Source organism: Acipenser ruthenus, chromosome 10 (genome assembly GCF_902713425.1).
Source record: "Acipenser ruthenus chromosome 10, fAciRut3.2 maternal haplotype, whole genome shotgun sequence".
Classification (NCBI taxonomy): domain Eukaryota; kingdom Metazoa; phylum Chordata; class Actinopteri; order Acipenseriformes; family Acipenseridae; genus Acipenser; species Acipenser ruthenus.
The window spans coordinates 32505277-32522817 of NC_081198.1; the positions used below are offsets into that span (position 1 = coordinate 32505277).

General features: G+C 36.8%; 2 protein-coding genes across 6 annotated transcripts in view; one reads left to right on the top strand and one right to left on the bottom strand.

Annotated features, from left to right (window-relative positions):
* Positions 1-3527, top strand: part of LOC117403959 (integrin beta-2-like) — a 41932-nt gene extending 38405 nt beyond the window's left edge. For all 4 annotated transcript variants that reach the window (XR_009329708.1, XM_059032045.1, XM_059032044.1 and 1 more), the window contains one exon: positions 101-3527. Coding sequence is in view for 3 of the 4 variants with exons in the window: in XM_059032045.1 (XP_058888028.1) it covers positions 101-157 (57 nt within the window). In the remaining variant the exon portion in view is untranslated. The remainder of the gene's footprint in view (positions 1-100) is intronic.
* A 1393-nt stretch (positions 3528-4920) lies between these two features.
* On the bottom strand, positions 4921-10819 carry LOC117403983 (anterior gradient protein 3-like). Of its 2 annotated transcripts, none has more exons than XM_059032047.1 (8): positions 10673-10819; positions 9482-9584; positions 9181-9244; positions 8656-8708; positions 7971-8044; positions 7403-7466; positions 6876-6959; positions 4921-5184 (listed from the first exon to the last, which is right to left on the bottom strand). In XM_059032047.1, the coding sequence occupies exons 2-8, from the start codon at positions 9579-9581 to the stop codon at positions 5135-5137; spliced, it is 489 nt and encodes a 162-aa protein (XP_058888030.1). In that variant the 5' UTR covers positions 9582-9584; positions 10673-10819; the 3' UTR covers positions 4921-5134. The 2 variants fall into 2 exon arrangements, with proteins under 2 accessions (XP_058888030.1, XP_033862441.1); XM_034006550.3 differs by having other exon boundaries at positions 7968-8044.
* Between the last annotated feature and the right edge of the window lie 6722 nt (positions 10820-17541).

The window sequence follows — 17541 nt, forward strand, 5'->3', positions numbered from 1 at the left end:
GTAAATCAGTAAATGGACATGGATCAGTGCATGCAATAGTTTCCACAACACATATTAAATCATTTACATAACTGTTATTCATTATTGGTTTTATTTACAGCCAGAAAAAGAATGTTTTACAAGAAGGGAGTCCTTCTCCAAGAGATCAACAAACTGAAGAGTATGTGTTCTACTAGCTTTAGCCACTACCTTTATCACTCTTTATCTCTATGGCAAGTATATACAATTTTTACATTAACTACATTAATACAATACCTTATTCAACTCAGAATATAATAAAACCGTACATTATAAATATACACTGATGAATAACTTGTTAATATAGCTATTGTACAAGTGTTTTTAAATGTAGTGTACATATCATTATTATCAGATTTGAAGTTATAAATTGTAACTGAGCTGTAATCTGCAATACCTTTATTACCTTGTCAAAAACAAAATGTATTCCCTTACAGTGAGCATACGACCTCAACCAAAAAAACTATTCATTAGGTTGTTATGTGTAACACAGCGGGTATGTATTTGGGGAAACGTTTTGTTACAGGATTTTTTTCCACCACCATTTTGAAGGCGTATCCACATTTCCAAATCAAATGAATTTATGAGAGTAAAGAACTTTGGCCACAAGTTTTGCATCACTCTATAGAATTAACTACTTTTGCTTCATAAAGTCGAATGAAACGTGCTGAATAATGTTACGTTAACATATTGAATTACGTACCGCTTAGTAGTTTTCCATATACTTAACAAAAAACTGACAGAAGACATTCTGAAATCTAACATGAAACACTGTACTACTATTATTACTTTTGTGATATCATTATGTAGTTTCTTTTATTATATGAGGTTACATAAAGATCTAAATTACGTTATATATATTTATTTAATTTTTTTATTAGTTTCAATCCTAAAATTCTAGGTGATGCAAAACTTTTGCCCATAGCAGTAGCAGCAAAATGGTGCCTTTGTCAAAAAGATATAAAGATGTAATATTACCAAAATGAGAGAAAACCAGTCCTGGAAAGCTGGCCTGGGCAGGCAAATGTATTGCAAGTATTACAGTACCAGTATTACACACAGGCTTCCCTCCTCCACCCCCACCCCCACCCCCCCAAGAGATACAACAAATTGGCATCCCATGCAATTTAATACTATATAGTAAAATGTGGTGTACTGTATATCCTATCAAGCTAAAAGAATCATTTAAAAAACATTCATATTTTTAGGTTTGTTACAAAAGGGACGCTAAAAGAAATTTGTCAGGTGAATTTTTGTATAGTTTCACATTTCAGATACGGTAAGCTAACTAACACCAAGCAATACATTGAAAGACACCTCAAATACTTGGCTGTATAACTATGACCTATAATTAACATAGTATATCAGAGCATGTGCATGCTATCAAGCCTTCTGTACTGAATTTGAGCGAGCAAGACTCCTTTCAACCGTGCTGCAGTAAGTCAAGGGAAAACAAGCTGTGTAAGCTGTGAAGTGAATGCTGCAATTCTCATAGCACAAACAACACTGCACAAGCTCTGCAAAACTCAGTCTCGTCATTCCAATATGAAACTGGGGCTTTTGCCAGTTTCACTTATAATTTCCATGCAGGCTGCTACCTTAAGTTATGTAACACCTCCCTTGCATGGGGCGTACAGAAATAGCACACATGCCTTAAATGTCACAGAATGTAGAGTGACTACGCCAGTTCAATGCGATGAGGCGCAGAACAAATGATAGGATACCTTCAGGTTCTTTTTGTTCAGACAACAGATCTAAAATGGCAGGAACAAGGTCGCCAAGAAAATCACACAAATAAATTCAGTAGAAGTGTGTTTATTGTAAAAATCCAGTAATAGCAACACGTTATTGAAAAGGTACTTGTTTTCCATTCACCTGTAAATAGGTAGCGAGACTTCAAACAGGTAATAACAAGGTTCATATTAACTGAAATCATGATGTATTTAGCAACATGCAAGTGCATTAATGCTGCTACCCAGCAAATAGAGGGAATATACATGTTCATAACACGGAAAAACAGTGAATTCCGGTCGGCTACTGACAGGCTAAAAACACTCAAGTCGCTCATGTTCATTATTCAACACCGGCATACAATCAGCCCATACTTAATGTCGGGAAACTCCGTTTACTAGTCCATTTCACTCTCTTACTCGCCATTCCAAACTCCAAATGATGTGTTCCCACTCCTGCACAGACAGACACAAACCCCAGGATGGCCATCCCTTTTGCAAGAGATGTGTGCTATTTATATTCAGGTGCGTACATTTATCAATGATTCAGTTAGTCAGTAGCCAATAAGGCAGATCGAGGGAAACAAGTGGAGAAGCCAACAGAACGTGATACAAATCAATTATAAAGTGTCAACATAAAACGTGGACTAATCAAATCAATGGATACAATTATAATAATAATAATATCATACAAGTGTAAAATAAATGTGAACAGGGCATTCTTGACCCTGTTACAGTTACACAAAGGTCAAAGCCTATATGTGTAACGGTTTTTGTAGAGTTGCTTTGACAACATAATTCATTGACAGTCACTTGATGCACCTAATCACGATTCTCACTCAAGAGTTAACTAGGTAACTTTTACAAAAGGTAGCTGCTCAGGTTGCTAGACTAGCAGTGCAACTGTGTAATCTTGGATGAATGAACTCAATGGCCTATTGGTTTCAGACATGTTTTATTTTTGTATTTTTAGACACTATTAAACGTCATTTTTAAATGTTGGTAAAATTCCTACCACAATAGTAATTGTATACATTAAATACCGAGGTGCCTTTTCAAGACCGCTGGGGTTGTGAGCTGAGGTCAGAAGCACATTTTTCGGTTGTCATCTCATGCCTAACCAGAAATCCTGCAGTACTGGCAGTGAGGAAGAATAGGCATTTTGCATAATATAGTTATTCATTCTTTATGTTACAGTAATAATAAAAAAAACACTTCCAAACATGCGTTTGAATTATTAAAAAATACAAACCAATCCCTTAAATTATTTCTGTATATTGTGGTAGCATGTTTATCAAAAATACCCAGTCATTAAATTCATTTTCTAAATTAAAAATCTGGATGTCTAATAATGTGAATGAGAAGATAAAATCCCTAAAAATTGTAAAATCTGCCAATGGCACAAGTAAATATGTATCTGTTATATACAAGACATATTTGTTTTTAATGTACACGTGGTATAGAGCTCTAGTCACTATTCTTGTTCACATTGTATTGGTTTATTAATTTCTTTTCACTATTACTCTTTGGTCCATTGTCCATTCTACTATATAGTGATAGTACTGCTGCAAGATTTTATACTGATTGAGATATTTACCTCATTCTTGATTGATATCTACCTATGTAATTGCAAAATTTGTTATTGGTACCAATTGAACTAATTGACTTTGGATTGTTTATTTGTACTGACTACCAGTATATGTACAACCCAATCCTTGTTGCTTTGTGTGCTGTTAAAATAAATCAATTTTAATAAATAATTTTGTTATTACAACTTTACCTAAGTCTCTCAATCTTTTAATCTGTCATTTGACTTCAGGATACATAGATTGTTGGTTGTTGTTGGTGTCTTTAGTAACAATAGGACCGTTTCATGTATACAAAACACATGTTCATCAATCAAAAAGGCTGTCTCTGCAGTTCCTGTTGTTTGCCATTGTTAAAAATAACCTAGGCTATGATAACAGTAAGAAGTGTTGGCAAAATGAACGTCAGAGTAGCATAACAGAGGCAGAAGTGTTAAAGGGACTAGGAGCTCTTAAAATAAACAAATCCCCCTGGACCAGATGAGATCCTCCCAATAGTACTCAAAGAAATGAAAGAAGTTATTTACAAACCGCTAACCAAGAGCATGCAACAGTCTCTTGAAACGGGTTGTACCGACAGACTGGTGAATTGCAAACGTAATACCGATCCACAAAAAGGGAACCAGGTAACTACAGACCAATAAGCCTGACTTCTATTATATGTAAATTTATGGAAACTATAATAAGATCCAAAATGGAAAATTGCCTATATGGTAACAGTATCCTGGGAGACAGTCAGCATGGTTTTAGGAAAGGGAGATTGTGTCAACTCCTTTAAAAGATACTGATATCTTAAACGTTTTATTCACTGTATTGCTCTAGTATATGAATGTTACTGATGTAACTGATAGTACACGTCCCATATTCAAAGTAAAGTACACTGACTTTGGTATATAATTCCACAACTCAAATAGGTAATGTTTTAGCACAGCCTTGAGGTCAAAATCTGGAACTGCAGAAAAGCACTGTACTTTGCTATATTATGGTGGGGACCAGGGGTGTCAAACTCAGTGTTACTGAGGCGGGCCATATAGTAATTTTGGTATTTGATTTACGGGCCAGAACAAAATAAAAGTAAAATGCCTCTACTTGTTACATCTGTTTTTACTTAATTTTCAGTTTAGAAGAGTGCAGTAGCAAGGCATCTATGGTCAAATCCACCATATATCACAGAAGCAATAACACAGGAAGCATTGGGTTGTACTAATGTAATGGCTCAGAGTGGTTTTAAGGTTTAAAAATAAAAAATAAAACACTATTTGAAAATGTATTTCTTTTCTTTGAAGTCAGCGTCTATTTGTGTTGCACTTCCTTGGTCTTTTTTTTTGTTATTATTATTTTTATTTTGGTACAACATAAGTTTCTTTCCAAACTATACACCTGAGACCTATACATGGAATGGAAGTGCACAACTGGCAAGGTTTGTGGAAATATGTTGTTAGCTTCAACCCCTTTAAGACAGGCTTGGTTATGTGACCAACAACACCATCAAACAGCTTGAAACATTGTATGACTCAGTTCTGAAACTTCAGTACACTGAGGTCCCTCATAGAAAAACAAAACAGAAAGAAATACACAGGTTGGGGATTTTTACACCACTTTTTATTAACTGAAAAAGCACAATTATATTATTATTATTATTAGTTTATTTGACACCTTTATCCAAGGCAACTTACAGGTGTTAATCTGATATATATCACATTATTATTGTATTAGAATCCGTTGATACATCAATGCAGTGTAACCTCTCAGAAGTTGTGAGTCAGTAGCAGCTTGGGGGTGGGCTGGGGCTTCAGGCTCTTACAGCTCAGTGTGGAGCAGTTTCTTGGCTCTCACCATGTTTTTGGCCACTGAAAAAGAACCATTTGAAACAGCCATAGGTGAGCTTGTAAGGTTTAAGTTTATATTGATTTAGAAATCTTTTCTGAAAAGGTTATGAAAATATTGATTTCACAGCACTTTTTTAAAATCCCCTATTCATAAAAATACTTGCTGACTACCATAATAAAACGAATTTTGTTTAAAAGCACTGTAGGAGGATATTTGAATAATACTGTAATTCTTCTAGTATAATAATAATAATAATAATAATAATAATAATAATAATAATAATAATTTTGAAAACTTGAAATGTTAATCTTACAAATTATTATTATTATTATTATTATTATTATTATTATTATTATTATTATTATTATTATTATTAATAAACCCCGCTTAAAGCTGGGAATCAATCAGGGGCGAATTTATGTTTATGAATCAGTGAAAGTTTCATGCCGTATTGAACACTGTACACACACACACAAAAAGACTCCTTTTCAAACACTGATCGCGCAGTGTTTTTTGCAATACCAAGCAAGCCCAAATTTCCCACCGACTGCATCAGCAGCACTGGTATACTGTATATTGTTACGCTCCATGAAAATAAACAGGTTCACACAGGCAGTATTCGTCCAAACTGTTTATTGTTAACACAGGTAAAATAAATTTAAAAAAGGACTGCTGTCAACCGCGGATCACGGCAAAGAAATAATAATAATAATAAAATAACTGTATTCTCAGTCTCTCACTTGCTCTCTGCTTCACAGCGCTGTTTCAGAATGATAATGTCAGAGAATACATATATATATAAAGCATACATATAAAGCTACAGATTTTTTTTTCTAAATAGGCAGTGTTAATCATGGGTATGTTAAACAGAGCAAGTGTAGTAATAAAATAGGTCTTTAAAAAAAAGTCTGCCGAGGCTGTCCTTAATTTAGACTTGACCGTAGAAAGCATTCAATAACTCCTAGTTATCAACAGCATTTTGCTGTAGTTCATGCTTATGAAAAGCAGGTTGACGCTCAGGACCAATGAAAACTTTATGCTAATGAGGTAATTGTTAGCCTTTCTCTCAATTCGTTAAAAACATGCCTTCATAAAATCGCTGGGGCTTAATGACGCATCTGAATTCTCTCTTATGAATAGCAACTGCCATTAAATAGGCGGCTATGGATGAAATCTGATCATGTGCTGTTTTCTCATTTCGACAGGCATTAACCCTTTATAAATAGACCCCATTGTGACTTAAGATATTCAGTCTTGTTCTATCACAACATTCATATCTTACTAGAGGGGCCCTTTATAAGTAATTTTAAATGAAAATTCTTAATGTAGTAGTGTGTTTGGCATAACACACATTTTAAACATATCAATTTCTGTCTAACCATTACTTCATCAGGCAGTGCTTTTTTTACTTTTGACAAAGGAAATTCAAGGTGTGTTATAATACAAGAAACAAAACAGAGCTTTAAAAAGCGTACCCTATATTTTAAGACCATCATATTTTTGCACGTTACGTCTGTGTGTTAAACAGATACTGTGTGTGTCCTGTAAAACCCAAACCATTGCTTTATGTACTGTGTGTGTTTTGTAAATCAAAAACCATGGCTTTCTGGGCCTTTCTAATTGAGTCTAAAAGTTTCTTTAATTCCCAAACTGAAAATCTCATATGAATACATTACCCCCCCCCCCCCCCCCCCCCCCCCCAGGCACTTACAGATTATCATATCCTCTGGTTCATAAGCATATAGTCTGTTGCTGTACTGGCCAGCAATGTCAGCTCTTACAGTCAGAGAAGGATCTGAGAATAAGAATAGACATCATTAGAATTGTATATTTCTAAGAAACAATTCTGCTTTTAAGTTCCACATTGCGACATTAGCATACAATAATAAAATAACTGCACAAAGTTGTTGTAGTTTTTTGTTATCTAGTACCTTTTAAAAGCTGCATAATTAAACAATTTAAAAAATGTAAAACAGAGAAAATTGTGCATTGATTGATCTTAAAAGCATTACCCTTTAAGCAGATGTCTAATAATGTGTGTTGTTTTGTATTTCTTTCTTTTTCTGTTTCATTTCTTTGCCCATTCACCAGTTGCTAGGTGTTGCCAAGAAACTGAATATACTTTGTTACCATTTTAATCAACCATATATCCTGTCAGTTTCTCCCAGGTAACCAAAATCTCCTACTGTACTTCTGTGAATTTCAGATAGTACAGCTGGTAATATATCGCACACTTACCAACAAAGATAATTCTGGGAACATAATGACCATCTGGAGCCAGGTTATTGTCTGTGGTTTCATGCTGAAAACAAACATTTAACATTTAAACGACTAGTACCTTAGCCTTGCCTTAACTCTATCAAAGACTCAACCCAGTTTGACTTATAAGCAGTATTCAGTCTGAGCCGCACAGATCAGCAGCATCATCTGTTATACTAAATAGATATTGCTGCTGATTCATATTAATGCTACGGTTTTATAATAAAACTTGAATCGTCATTAAATTAATTTGTTTTAAAGCTATGCAACATTACCACACACCGAAAATCAAAAGCAAACAGTTGGAAGCCATCATTACGAAACTATTTGTGTTCTGCCTTAAAACGAAAATGCAAGAGCTAATGGAATGACATTATGAAGCAAATGGAAACCATGACCATGCCCCCTTATATTAATGATAGAAAGGGCTGCCTTATAGAGGGGGAGCACTGTAAATAAATAGGGCTGAGGATTTGATGGACCATCAGAAGCAGGTAATGGAAAGATTAAACCAGCCGGGGGAATGAAGAGGTCTGAGTGACACCACCAGATTGAGCATGATGAAGTCTTCCTGGGCCATCTTCTGCACTGCCGAATCAGCAGCAAAAATCTTCTTGAGTGCTGAGGTGGGAAAGAGAAGAGGATGAGCACATTCCACATTATTCACACATTCCTCTTATTCTTTTCTAGTGATCCAGAGGTAACCTAATAAACCAACATATTTATTCATTTAATAGTGTTAAAGTTGCAAGAAGAAGAATAATTAATAATACAGCTATGGTCAAAAGTTTTGCATCACCTAGAATTTTAGGATTGAGAAATAATTTAAAAAAAAAACACTGTGAACTTAATTTAGATATTTTATTTAATATCATGTAATCAAAGAAACTACAAAGTGATATTGCAAAAGTCTACTGGAAGACATAGTAGCACAGTATTTCATGTTCGAAATGCCATATTTTTCCATTTTTGTTAGTTTTTTGTTAAGTATATGGAAAACTACAAAGCAGCATGTAATTCAATATGTTAACGTAACATTATTCAGTAGGTTTCATTCGACTTCATGAAGCAAAATGTGTTCATTGTATAGGGTGATGCAACACTTTTGGCCATAACTGTAGGTTATGTTACCGGAAGACCTTCAATTACATTTTATATAATGCAGTTAAATCTATTTCCCATTTACTTTACCCCCCACGTCTCTCTATATGAGGCAATAATTAGGAGTTTACCTTGGCTATGGGGGCATTCATCCAGGTGGTGGATTACCATAAGAGGTTTCTGACTAGAAGAAGGGAAAGATTGGTCTCAATAGCTGTTACACTTTACATACACGAGCAAAGAGAGCGTAAAAAGTTACACCCATATTTCCGTTATAGTGGAAATATAGTTTTACAGTTTACTGTGTCAAATTGTAAAACCATACAGAAAATGGCACCAGATTGATCGCAAGGTTTTTAAAGTTGTAAAAAACCATTGCCAAGAATCTCAACTGTTATAAGCTAAAGCATTGATTTTGCACGAAAAAAAAAAAACTTTCTCTGAGCTTTCCCCAATGAAAGCCCTCCATGAGAAATCTTTAGACAAACCAAGCTACTGGTACAAAAAGGTACAAAATAAATAAATAAATAAATAAATAAATATCGACTGAACACATTTTAAACAAAACGCCAATGAGTTTGAAGCCTAGGCTAACTCCTTACAAATCTCTTTCATTGTGAAAGCATCATTGTAATTTATGAAACAAAGACTTTTACCTTGTTCTTGCTTTTGATAAAGCTTCTTCATAGGTTTGGACCCACAAAATCTCATCACCCCACCCTACGAGCCTCAACATGACAAAAACAGCGATTAATAACGCCATAATATCACTGGCAAGAGTGTAAAATGTAATCAACATATATACAACACATTCTTAAGGTTAAAGTCATTAAGCTATCATTAGCTTATAAAATGATTTGGATAAAGTATATAGCATTAACTGATTTCAAGCAGAATTAACAAATGCACTGTATGTGGTATTTGCCTGGACTGCATGGTCACCAGCCAGTGACACACCTCGGGAGAGAGTCTGGGGCTGCTTTTTTGCTGTCCTCATTGAAGCCACATCCAGAACAGTGGCAATCAACAATACACAAAGCAGGGCAGATGGATTCATTTTCTGAAACAGATAAAAACAGGTTTAAAGGGATTTCAATTGAATAGTAAGTTATAATAATATTTCTCTATATCAGCCTTTACCTCACTTTAAAGTTGCTTTGAGCTTGTCTGGAGAGTCTTAAGTGCTGAACTATATATATATATACAGTGCTCCCTTGTTATAAGGCTCTGGGTTATAACGTGCCTCGGATATAACGCTCCTACAGCATGTCCCCCAATTCCCTATACCAGTGATTCATGCAATATTTCTACAGTAAATACAGTACTGGTGTTGTTCAAACTGTAAACAACTTCTCAGTCCAACCTCCGTTTCTGTCCCTCCCTTTTGATACAGTATCTGAACTGAAGAAAAGCTGCGCTGGCACTTATAACACAGACATCTTATTCAGCATTTGTTTTATAACTATGAATAAATATTAGGCCTATTACATGCTGCAGTGCGAGAGGAGCTGCAGCTTTCTCTGGGAGACGAGGCGGTTCAGCTTGGCTTCAGCCCCGCTCTGGCAGCCGAACCTGGGGTGAGCCCATTCCCTCTTCCCCTCGCCCGACCCGTTCTCCTTCTCGCACTTGGTTTGCTTCTCTGTCGCTTCGAACTGAACTCCTGACCGCCGTTTAGCCAGGCTATTTATAGTTTAAAAACTGCTAATTAAAATGATCGACAAGTGGGAATGTTACTCTTTTTTTATAAAAATTATAGCGTTGATTACATGGTGCTTTATGCATAGTTAATTCACGGAAAGTTACATTTTTGCTTCACTATATGTGCATTATAAAGAGGGAGTTATTTTATTTTGTAACAAATACAATATTGTATACTGTGAATAAAGAAAAAGGATTATTTTCTCCAGGCCCACACATTATGCTATAGAGACTTCAACAAACTTTTATCCAAAGTATAAAAATCATAAAGATTCCAAAGTAAACTCCACGGATCCACCACAATATTTTATTTTTCACATTTAAAGGAAAGTATTTTGAAAAACATATTTTTTAAAACATGCTGGTAACTGGTAAACACATGTATATAGCATTACTTGAAGCATCAAGAATAATAATTAAAAAATGCTTAACCCCAAACCTGAACCTTACCTGATCCAGAGGTGGCTGTCCTGTGCAGTGAAAGTTCTATTAAGCTGTTCTACCTTTTCAATGAAGTTCCTGCTCACACCTCAGCTTCTTATAGCCACCTAGCCTGCAGGTGCAGCCATGCTCAAACGTCAGAGCAGGATATCCTTATTCTGTTGAAGCACTAATCAAATAGCAGCAGAGCACATACTTTTACATTCCTGTGTACCTACAGGACACACCTCTCTACCTGCCTGGATAATTACCAGTGAGAGAGCAGCTCTGACTTTTGAACCAAGGGTCAGCTGATAAAAACCAATGTGCAATTGCAGTAGTCAAAGAGGAAGTTTGTTATGTGTTTTTTTTTATATTTTCTCTGAGGTACCCACTAGATTAGGTTCATTTTGCTTTTTTTGTTTTGCTATGCTATAGAACACTAAAGGTAAACAGACTACTCTCGTCCTGTGTATTAATGTGCCCAGTCCTTGTGAATTACTTTTAAGCCCTGTTTTGATGCGTTTGAGTTTGTTAACTGCAGTCTAGGGCAGATATGTAAAATAAAAAAAACATTCAAATCTTTAAATAAGTCATGGGCTTTGTGAATGGGCCTGTTATACATACAGACATGTTATTGTTTTCCCATAACTTTTCCGTTTCATTGATTGGTAATGAACCCTACAGTCACTGCATGAGTAATGTAACATTTCCTATCTATGGATCTATTTTATAATAAGGTTTATCTCCAACATGTTTTCTAAAGCAGCAGTACGCAGTAACCTGTCAGGTAAAGACAAATCAGCTGTTCAGGCAGTACACCTGTTCACCAGTGTGCATGCAGACAAACCAGACCACCTTCTTGGCAAACATATCTAAAGCAGCTTTGTAATCTGTCAGATTATGCCATCAAACCAATAGTAAATTACCTATGGCAAATTCATTGAATAAAAGAAGCAACTAAAAAGATGTGCTGTACTGTATTGGGATACTGGTCATGTCTATGCTTACATTTAAAATGTCTCAGATTAACAAAAATATCAAGTAGTATTTGTACACATTGAAACACATTTATTCACTCATTATCACCACATTGAAATGTCAGAATATAATGCGTCTCAACGGTGACAAGCTCCTGATAATATCACTTTAGTTATTATTATTTATTATTATTATTATTATTATTATTATTATTATTATTATTATTATTATTATTATTATTTATTTCTTAGCAGACGCTCTTATCAAGGGCGACTTACAATTGTTACAAGATATCACATTATTTTTACATACAATTACCCAAGATATCACATTATTTTTACATACAATATCACACTCTGATCACATTTATTTCTCATACAACTTTTTTCCACTCCACTTAATATTGAAATATGAGTAGTCAATCAATCAAGCCTATTTCCAAGGAACATGCTGAAACTGAGTCTCTGCAGCTTTTTTTTCAGAATGGTGTTCTGGATGCTAGATGACAAAGTGGGTTCACATAATCCTGTATTAGGGTCTGGATTATGCACTGTAGTGCTTTCATTCAGCATCAAACAAACAGAGGTGTCCTAGTCCTTTACACAGAGATTAAACCTTGCACCCTGGATTATATAATATTATTAGTAGTATTATTTAACTTACAATTGTTACAAGATATCACATTATTTTTACATACAATTACCCATTTATACAGTTGGGTTTTTACCTGAGCAATCTAGGTAAACTACCTTGCTCAAGGGTACAGCAGCAGTGTCCCCCACTTGGGACTGAACCCCAGACCCTCCGGTCAAGAGTCCAAAGCCCTAACCACTACTCCACACTGCTGCCCCTATATAAGTCTATTCATGCACGGATATGAGCAGGATGCTAATACAATACTTTTACCAATGTCTTCTATATAAACAATGTCTTATACAAAAGGTAAATAGAGTATAATAGATATTTACAGAGTGTATGTCTTTAAGCATATTCGGATACCTGGTATACATTATGTGCAATGTTGAGTTCTGAAACTTATTGTATTGTATGTATAAAAAAATGTAGGTGCAGGTAATAGCCCTTAAATTAACATACTAGGTTTGGTGCAGTGTCGGGGAAGTTACTTTTAAAAAGCAATCTGTTACATTTACAAGTTACTAGAACAAAATTGTAACTAGTTACAGAAACGTATTACTTTAGTTACAGTTACAAGTAGTTACTTCTCGGCACAGTTTATATTTTACAGAGATGTTCTTTTGAGTTTGCTGAGGTTGAAGCTTGAAATATTTTTTGACGATCCAGCTATGGGTCCCGTAGCTCCTCTGATGCCATCTCTAGCAAGATGAAAAGCACGCTCATGTGATATGTAAGCTTTGTCTTGCACTGTTGAAACACTTTCTGATTTCCACATTACACATTAGCCATAGTCCTTTTTTTAATAGAAACTAAATTTACACATACAATGCAATCCGTTACCTGCCTGACAAAGGAACCTTTACAGTTACCCCCCCCCCAGTTAGAATCCCAGGTTTGCACTGTGCAGAACCACAGGGTTAGAATCCCAGGTTTGCACTGTGCACAACCACAGGGTTAGAATCCCAGGTTTGCACTGTGCACAACCACAGGGTTAGAATCCCAGGTTTGCACTGTGCACAACCACAGGGTTAGAATCCCAGGTTTGCACTGTGCACAACCACAGGGTTAGAATCCCAGGTTTGCACTGTGCACAACCACAGGGTTAGAATCCCAGGTTTGCACTGTGCAGAACCACAGGGTTAGAATCCCAGGTTTGCACTGTGCACAACCACAGGGTTAGAATCCCAGGTTTGCACTGTGCACAACCACAGGGTTAGAATCCCAGGTTTGCACTGTGCACAACCACAGGGTTAGAATCCGAGGTTTGCACTATGCAGAATCACAGGTTTATGTCACGATGGCCAAGTTCATCGAAAGTGAAATGTGTTTTTTAAAACAGGAGTTAAGAAAAAATGCAGCACGTTGCCATCTAAAGAAAAGCATCAGCTGCTGCAGCACTGCCAGTAATCCATCAACATACAGAACCAACACAAATTATGGAAACAACTCATTCTTCCCATATTGCTCATTTTTCCTCTCTCAGATAGATCCCTTACTAAACATCTTGATTTCGTTGAATAGCTAAATCGACTCCTCTTTAAAATATGCAAACATTTTAATGAGCAATTTATCTCAAGCATAATGCTACCCCAAAATGTTATTTTTCTAAGAAAGCAGCTAAATCTTAACATGCCTGCATAAATAATCGCCCTCTAAGAATTTTCAGAATACTTTATTGAGCAGTCTGTCCGACACCTTCTGTGGTACCCCAAATATGATCTAATAATGCTATCAAAAATAGTTTTCTGGCTAAGGACTGTCAATGATAGCACTACATTGAATATTGGATCAGTCTAGACAGTCACCACTCAGGAAAATTTGCAGTAAAATGGAGAACAAATGCTCCACCCAATCATTCAGTATTGGTAGTAAACTAATCATATTTAGGGTACCACTGCTCCTTAACATCCTCAGCAGATTTTTAGGAGATGAGCATCTATTCAGGGATACCAAGATATTAAACAGTAAGTAACTGGGTTCTGAAAAATACAGCGTTATCGGTACCTGTAATTTCTCTTTTAATTATTAACATCCTGACAATGTTTGACACAAGTTTAAAGTCTGCACCAAAGGTCTTTTCAACATGTCAGTTCCAGTGCACTCGAGTTCAGTGCTGCCCCCCCCCCCCCCAAAGAAAACCTCTAGATGAATGCAAGAAAACCTTTAGAATTGCATCTAATACCGCTAGAAAAAATGGGTCAACCGAAGTGAGAAGATTTTTTTTTTTAGTTTGAGGGTATGACCTCCTGTTTTTTATTTGCAAACACACTTAGGCTTGTGAAATGTTCAATATCTACTGAATTTATGAAGAGAAAACCCATGTAAATACTGTAGCACTGAAATCCAACTTTAAATAATATGAAGGACATCATGTTACAGTAGGTTCTAGTTAATTGCATAGTTCAGGTGCCTAGCAGTTTTATGCAATTAACCAGAGTATGCAATTATCAGCAATATACAGTGTATTAGAGGTACATGTAATTGTACACCTGATATTTGCGTACAATTGTAAAGCACACAATTGAATATTCTGGTTAAATGCATAAAACTTTTAGGCACACGGGATATGCAATAACAGGAATCTACTGCATTGCTAAGTTGTAAACCATTGGCACAAAAACAAGCTAGAAAACAATACTGACAAGTTACCTCTCATCAGCAAAATAACATTCAAGTTGTTTTTGTTTTTTTCTATAAACACACACCATAAACAGCTTCCAGTTTACAAAAGGTCCTTTTCCACCCCCAATTGTTATCAGACTTTTATAACAACTGTCTCAATATGGACACACATCGCTCGCTGAATCATTTCATGGATTAATTTGTTATTCGAGTTGCACCATTCCTCATTTAATGGAATGCAAACACATAAATAAATAATAATAGCAACATACTGTAATCATTAGTTATTAATATATAGTTCCCTTTCAATTCGAAGACGACCAGCAACAATACTTTTGGGATAAGCCTGCTACAGGCCAGGTATTCACTAAACATTTTATATTAGAGCTGCCAATAGGCCCCTCCAGGAACAAACAGTCACTTCAAGGAGCTCACTTCCTCTTTTGCTTCTCACCACGGTAAGGTTAGTTACTAACCTGTACAGTTGCTGTGATTGAGTCTGTATGAAAGAGCTCTCACTCGAGTTTACTGAAGTTCCCCTGCTTTATTTAAAAATATATATATATTGCTGGAAGTCGGCTTGCCACTTCCCTGGAATCAGTAACTCTGAAATCAATTGCTTCTGTGAACTGAGCTATAATCATTACGCAACTGTGCTTTGTTAAATCTTTCTTTCTTCTTTCACCAGTCTGCATCACTTGGCGTCACACACTGCTTTCTAACCCTGCAGCATCTACTGTTGTGTGTGTTTTTCTCCTGCTATTTGCAGCTAAAAAAAAAAACAAAAGACGCATGATTTCCTCCACCGGGGCCCGGCTCTGCCACATCCCGCTGTTGATTCGACTCCGCCTGTTGACTCGGCTTGCCCACCCGCTTGGTGCGCTTGGCCTAACAGTCCACCCATCTGGCGTGGTGATTGTTCTACCCCCACAGCTTGACTGTTATGTATGTGTGTGTGTGTGTTTTTCTTCTACTGCTCTTGCACCTCCACCGGGGCCTGGTTCTACCTTGTCCTACTGCTGAGTAGACTTCACTGGCTGTCTCAGTCCGCCCACCTCGGTGCTTTGGGCCTTCTCTTAGAAGTTCAGCCGCCTACCGCAGCCCTTGAGCCTGTGCTCCACTCTGGTGTATGCTGTGCGCTGCCAGGCTGTTGCCCGCACTGCACCTTGGCGTATGCTACGTGCTACCCCGAGTTGTGTTACTGCACATGGTTAAGGCTAGGCGCCTGTCCCCAGCACCCTCGGTGCTCGATGTCCTCAGTGCCTCGGTGCTTGGGTCACCTCACCCGCCAACATAGCCTCATGTTTCATTCCTATGCAGAGGACACACAGCTCTACCTAAAACTAGACCCTGGATGTCCCTCTGCCATGGTCCGCCTCTCAGCTTGCATGCAAATCATCGAGGCCTGGATGTCTACCAGTTTTCTTCAGCTCAACACCAAAAAATCTGAACTACTTCTAGTAGGATCAAAAACTCAACTCAAGAATCTCAATATTGCTGCCTTCCCCCACTGTACGAAGCCTTGGTGTACTTCCGATTGCAGCTGGTTCAATATGTGACTGCTAGGATCCTTACCGGACGTAAAAAAACATGATCACATTACCCCCTATCTTGCCCAGCTGCACTGGCTACCTGTAAAGTTCAGGATTACTTTCAAAATTCTCCTGCTTGCCTACAAGGCCCTTCATCACACAGGTCCAGAGTATCTCTCCAACCTGTTGACCCGCTATGTCCCTGCACACAAGCTGAGGTCCTCTGACTCTGGTATGCTTGTTATACCCAAGCAAAAGTGCACCGCACTCAGAGAGCTCTCTCTTAGCTTCATGGCTCCGACTCTTTGGAACTCTCTCCCAGCTTTAGTGCGTGTAGCTCCCACAGTCGCTTGCTTCAAATCAGCTCTCAAGTCCCACTTGTTCTCTTTTGCTTTCAATGCTCTTTAAGCCTGATGTATGTTATTAGCTGCTGTATAAATTGCTATTTCAGTTTTTTCACTCCATCTTATTTGCATGATTCTGTATGACACACACATCCACACTGTTTAGAATTCCCACCCTAGCCTTGTATTTAATATATTTGCATTTTTATTTTATTTTTACTGTTTGTATTTAATGTACTATGCCTTGTATTTCACTGTATTTAATGTATTATGCATTGTTCCTCACTATCTTGTAAAGTGCTTTGTGATGGTGGTCCACTATGAAAGTTATATAAATTAAATATTGATTGATTGATTGATTTAGCTATAATATTACTGTAGGTTCATTTTAGAGGTTTAAGAATTACACAGGTACAGTGTATTCCAGTTAATTGCATACATGATAATTGCATATTCCTGTTAACTTAAAAAAGGGGAAGCACATTTCTTAAGAAACTGCACATGCAGTAGATTCATGGGAATTCCTGTGTGGTCAAGTTAATGAAAAGGGCAAGTCACTTACCTCCTTGTGCTCCGTCTTTCGGGTGAGACGTTGTAAGTGACTTTGTTGCTGTTGCACAGTTCACACACCCTAGTCTCTGTAAGTCGCTGTGGATAAAGGCGTCAGCTAGATAAACAATTAATAATATCCTGTGTGTCTAAACAGTTTTATGCATTTAACCAGAATAAGGAACATCCATTTTCAAAAGAAATGTACTTCACAGTTATCAGGTCTACACTTAAA

Coding starts and splice junctions, on each gene's coding strand:
- LOC117403983 (XM_034006550.3), bottom strand. CDS start 9,581: ATGAATCCATCTGCCCTGCTTTGTGTATTGTTGATTGCCACTGTTCTG. Junction 8,045..8,655: donor TGAATGCCCCCATAGCCAAG/GTAAACTCCTAA, acceptor TTCCCACCTCAG/CACTCAAGAAGATTTTTGCT. Junction 5,185..6,875: donor ACCAGAGGATATGATAATCT/GTAAGTGCCTGG, acceptor GTTCTTTTTCAG/TGGCCAAAAACATGGTGAGA.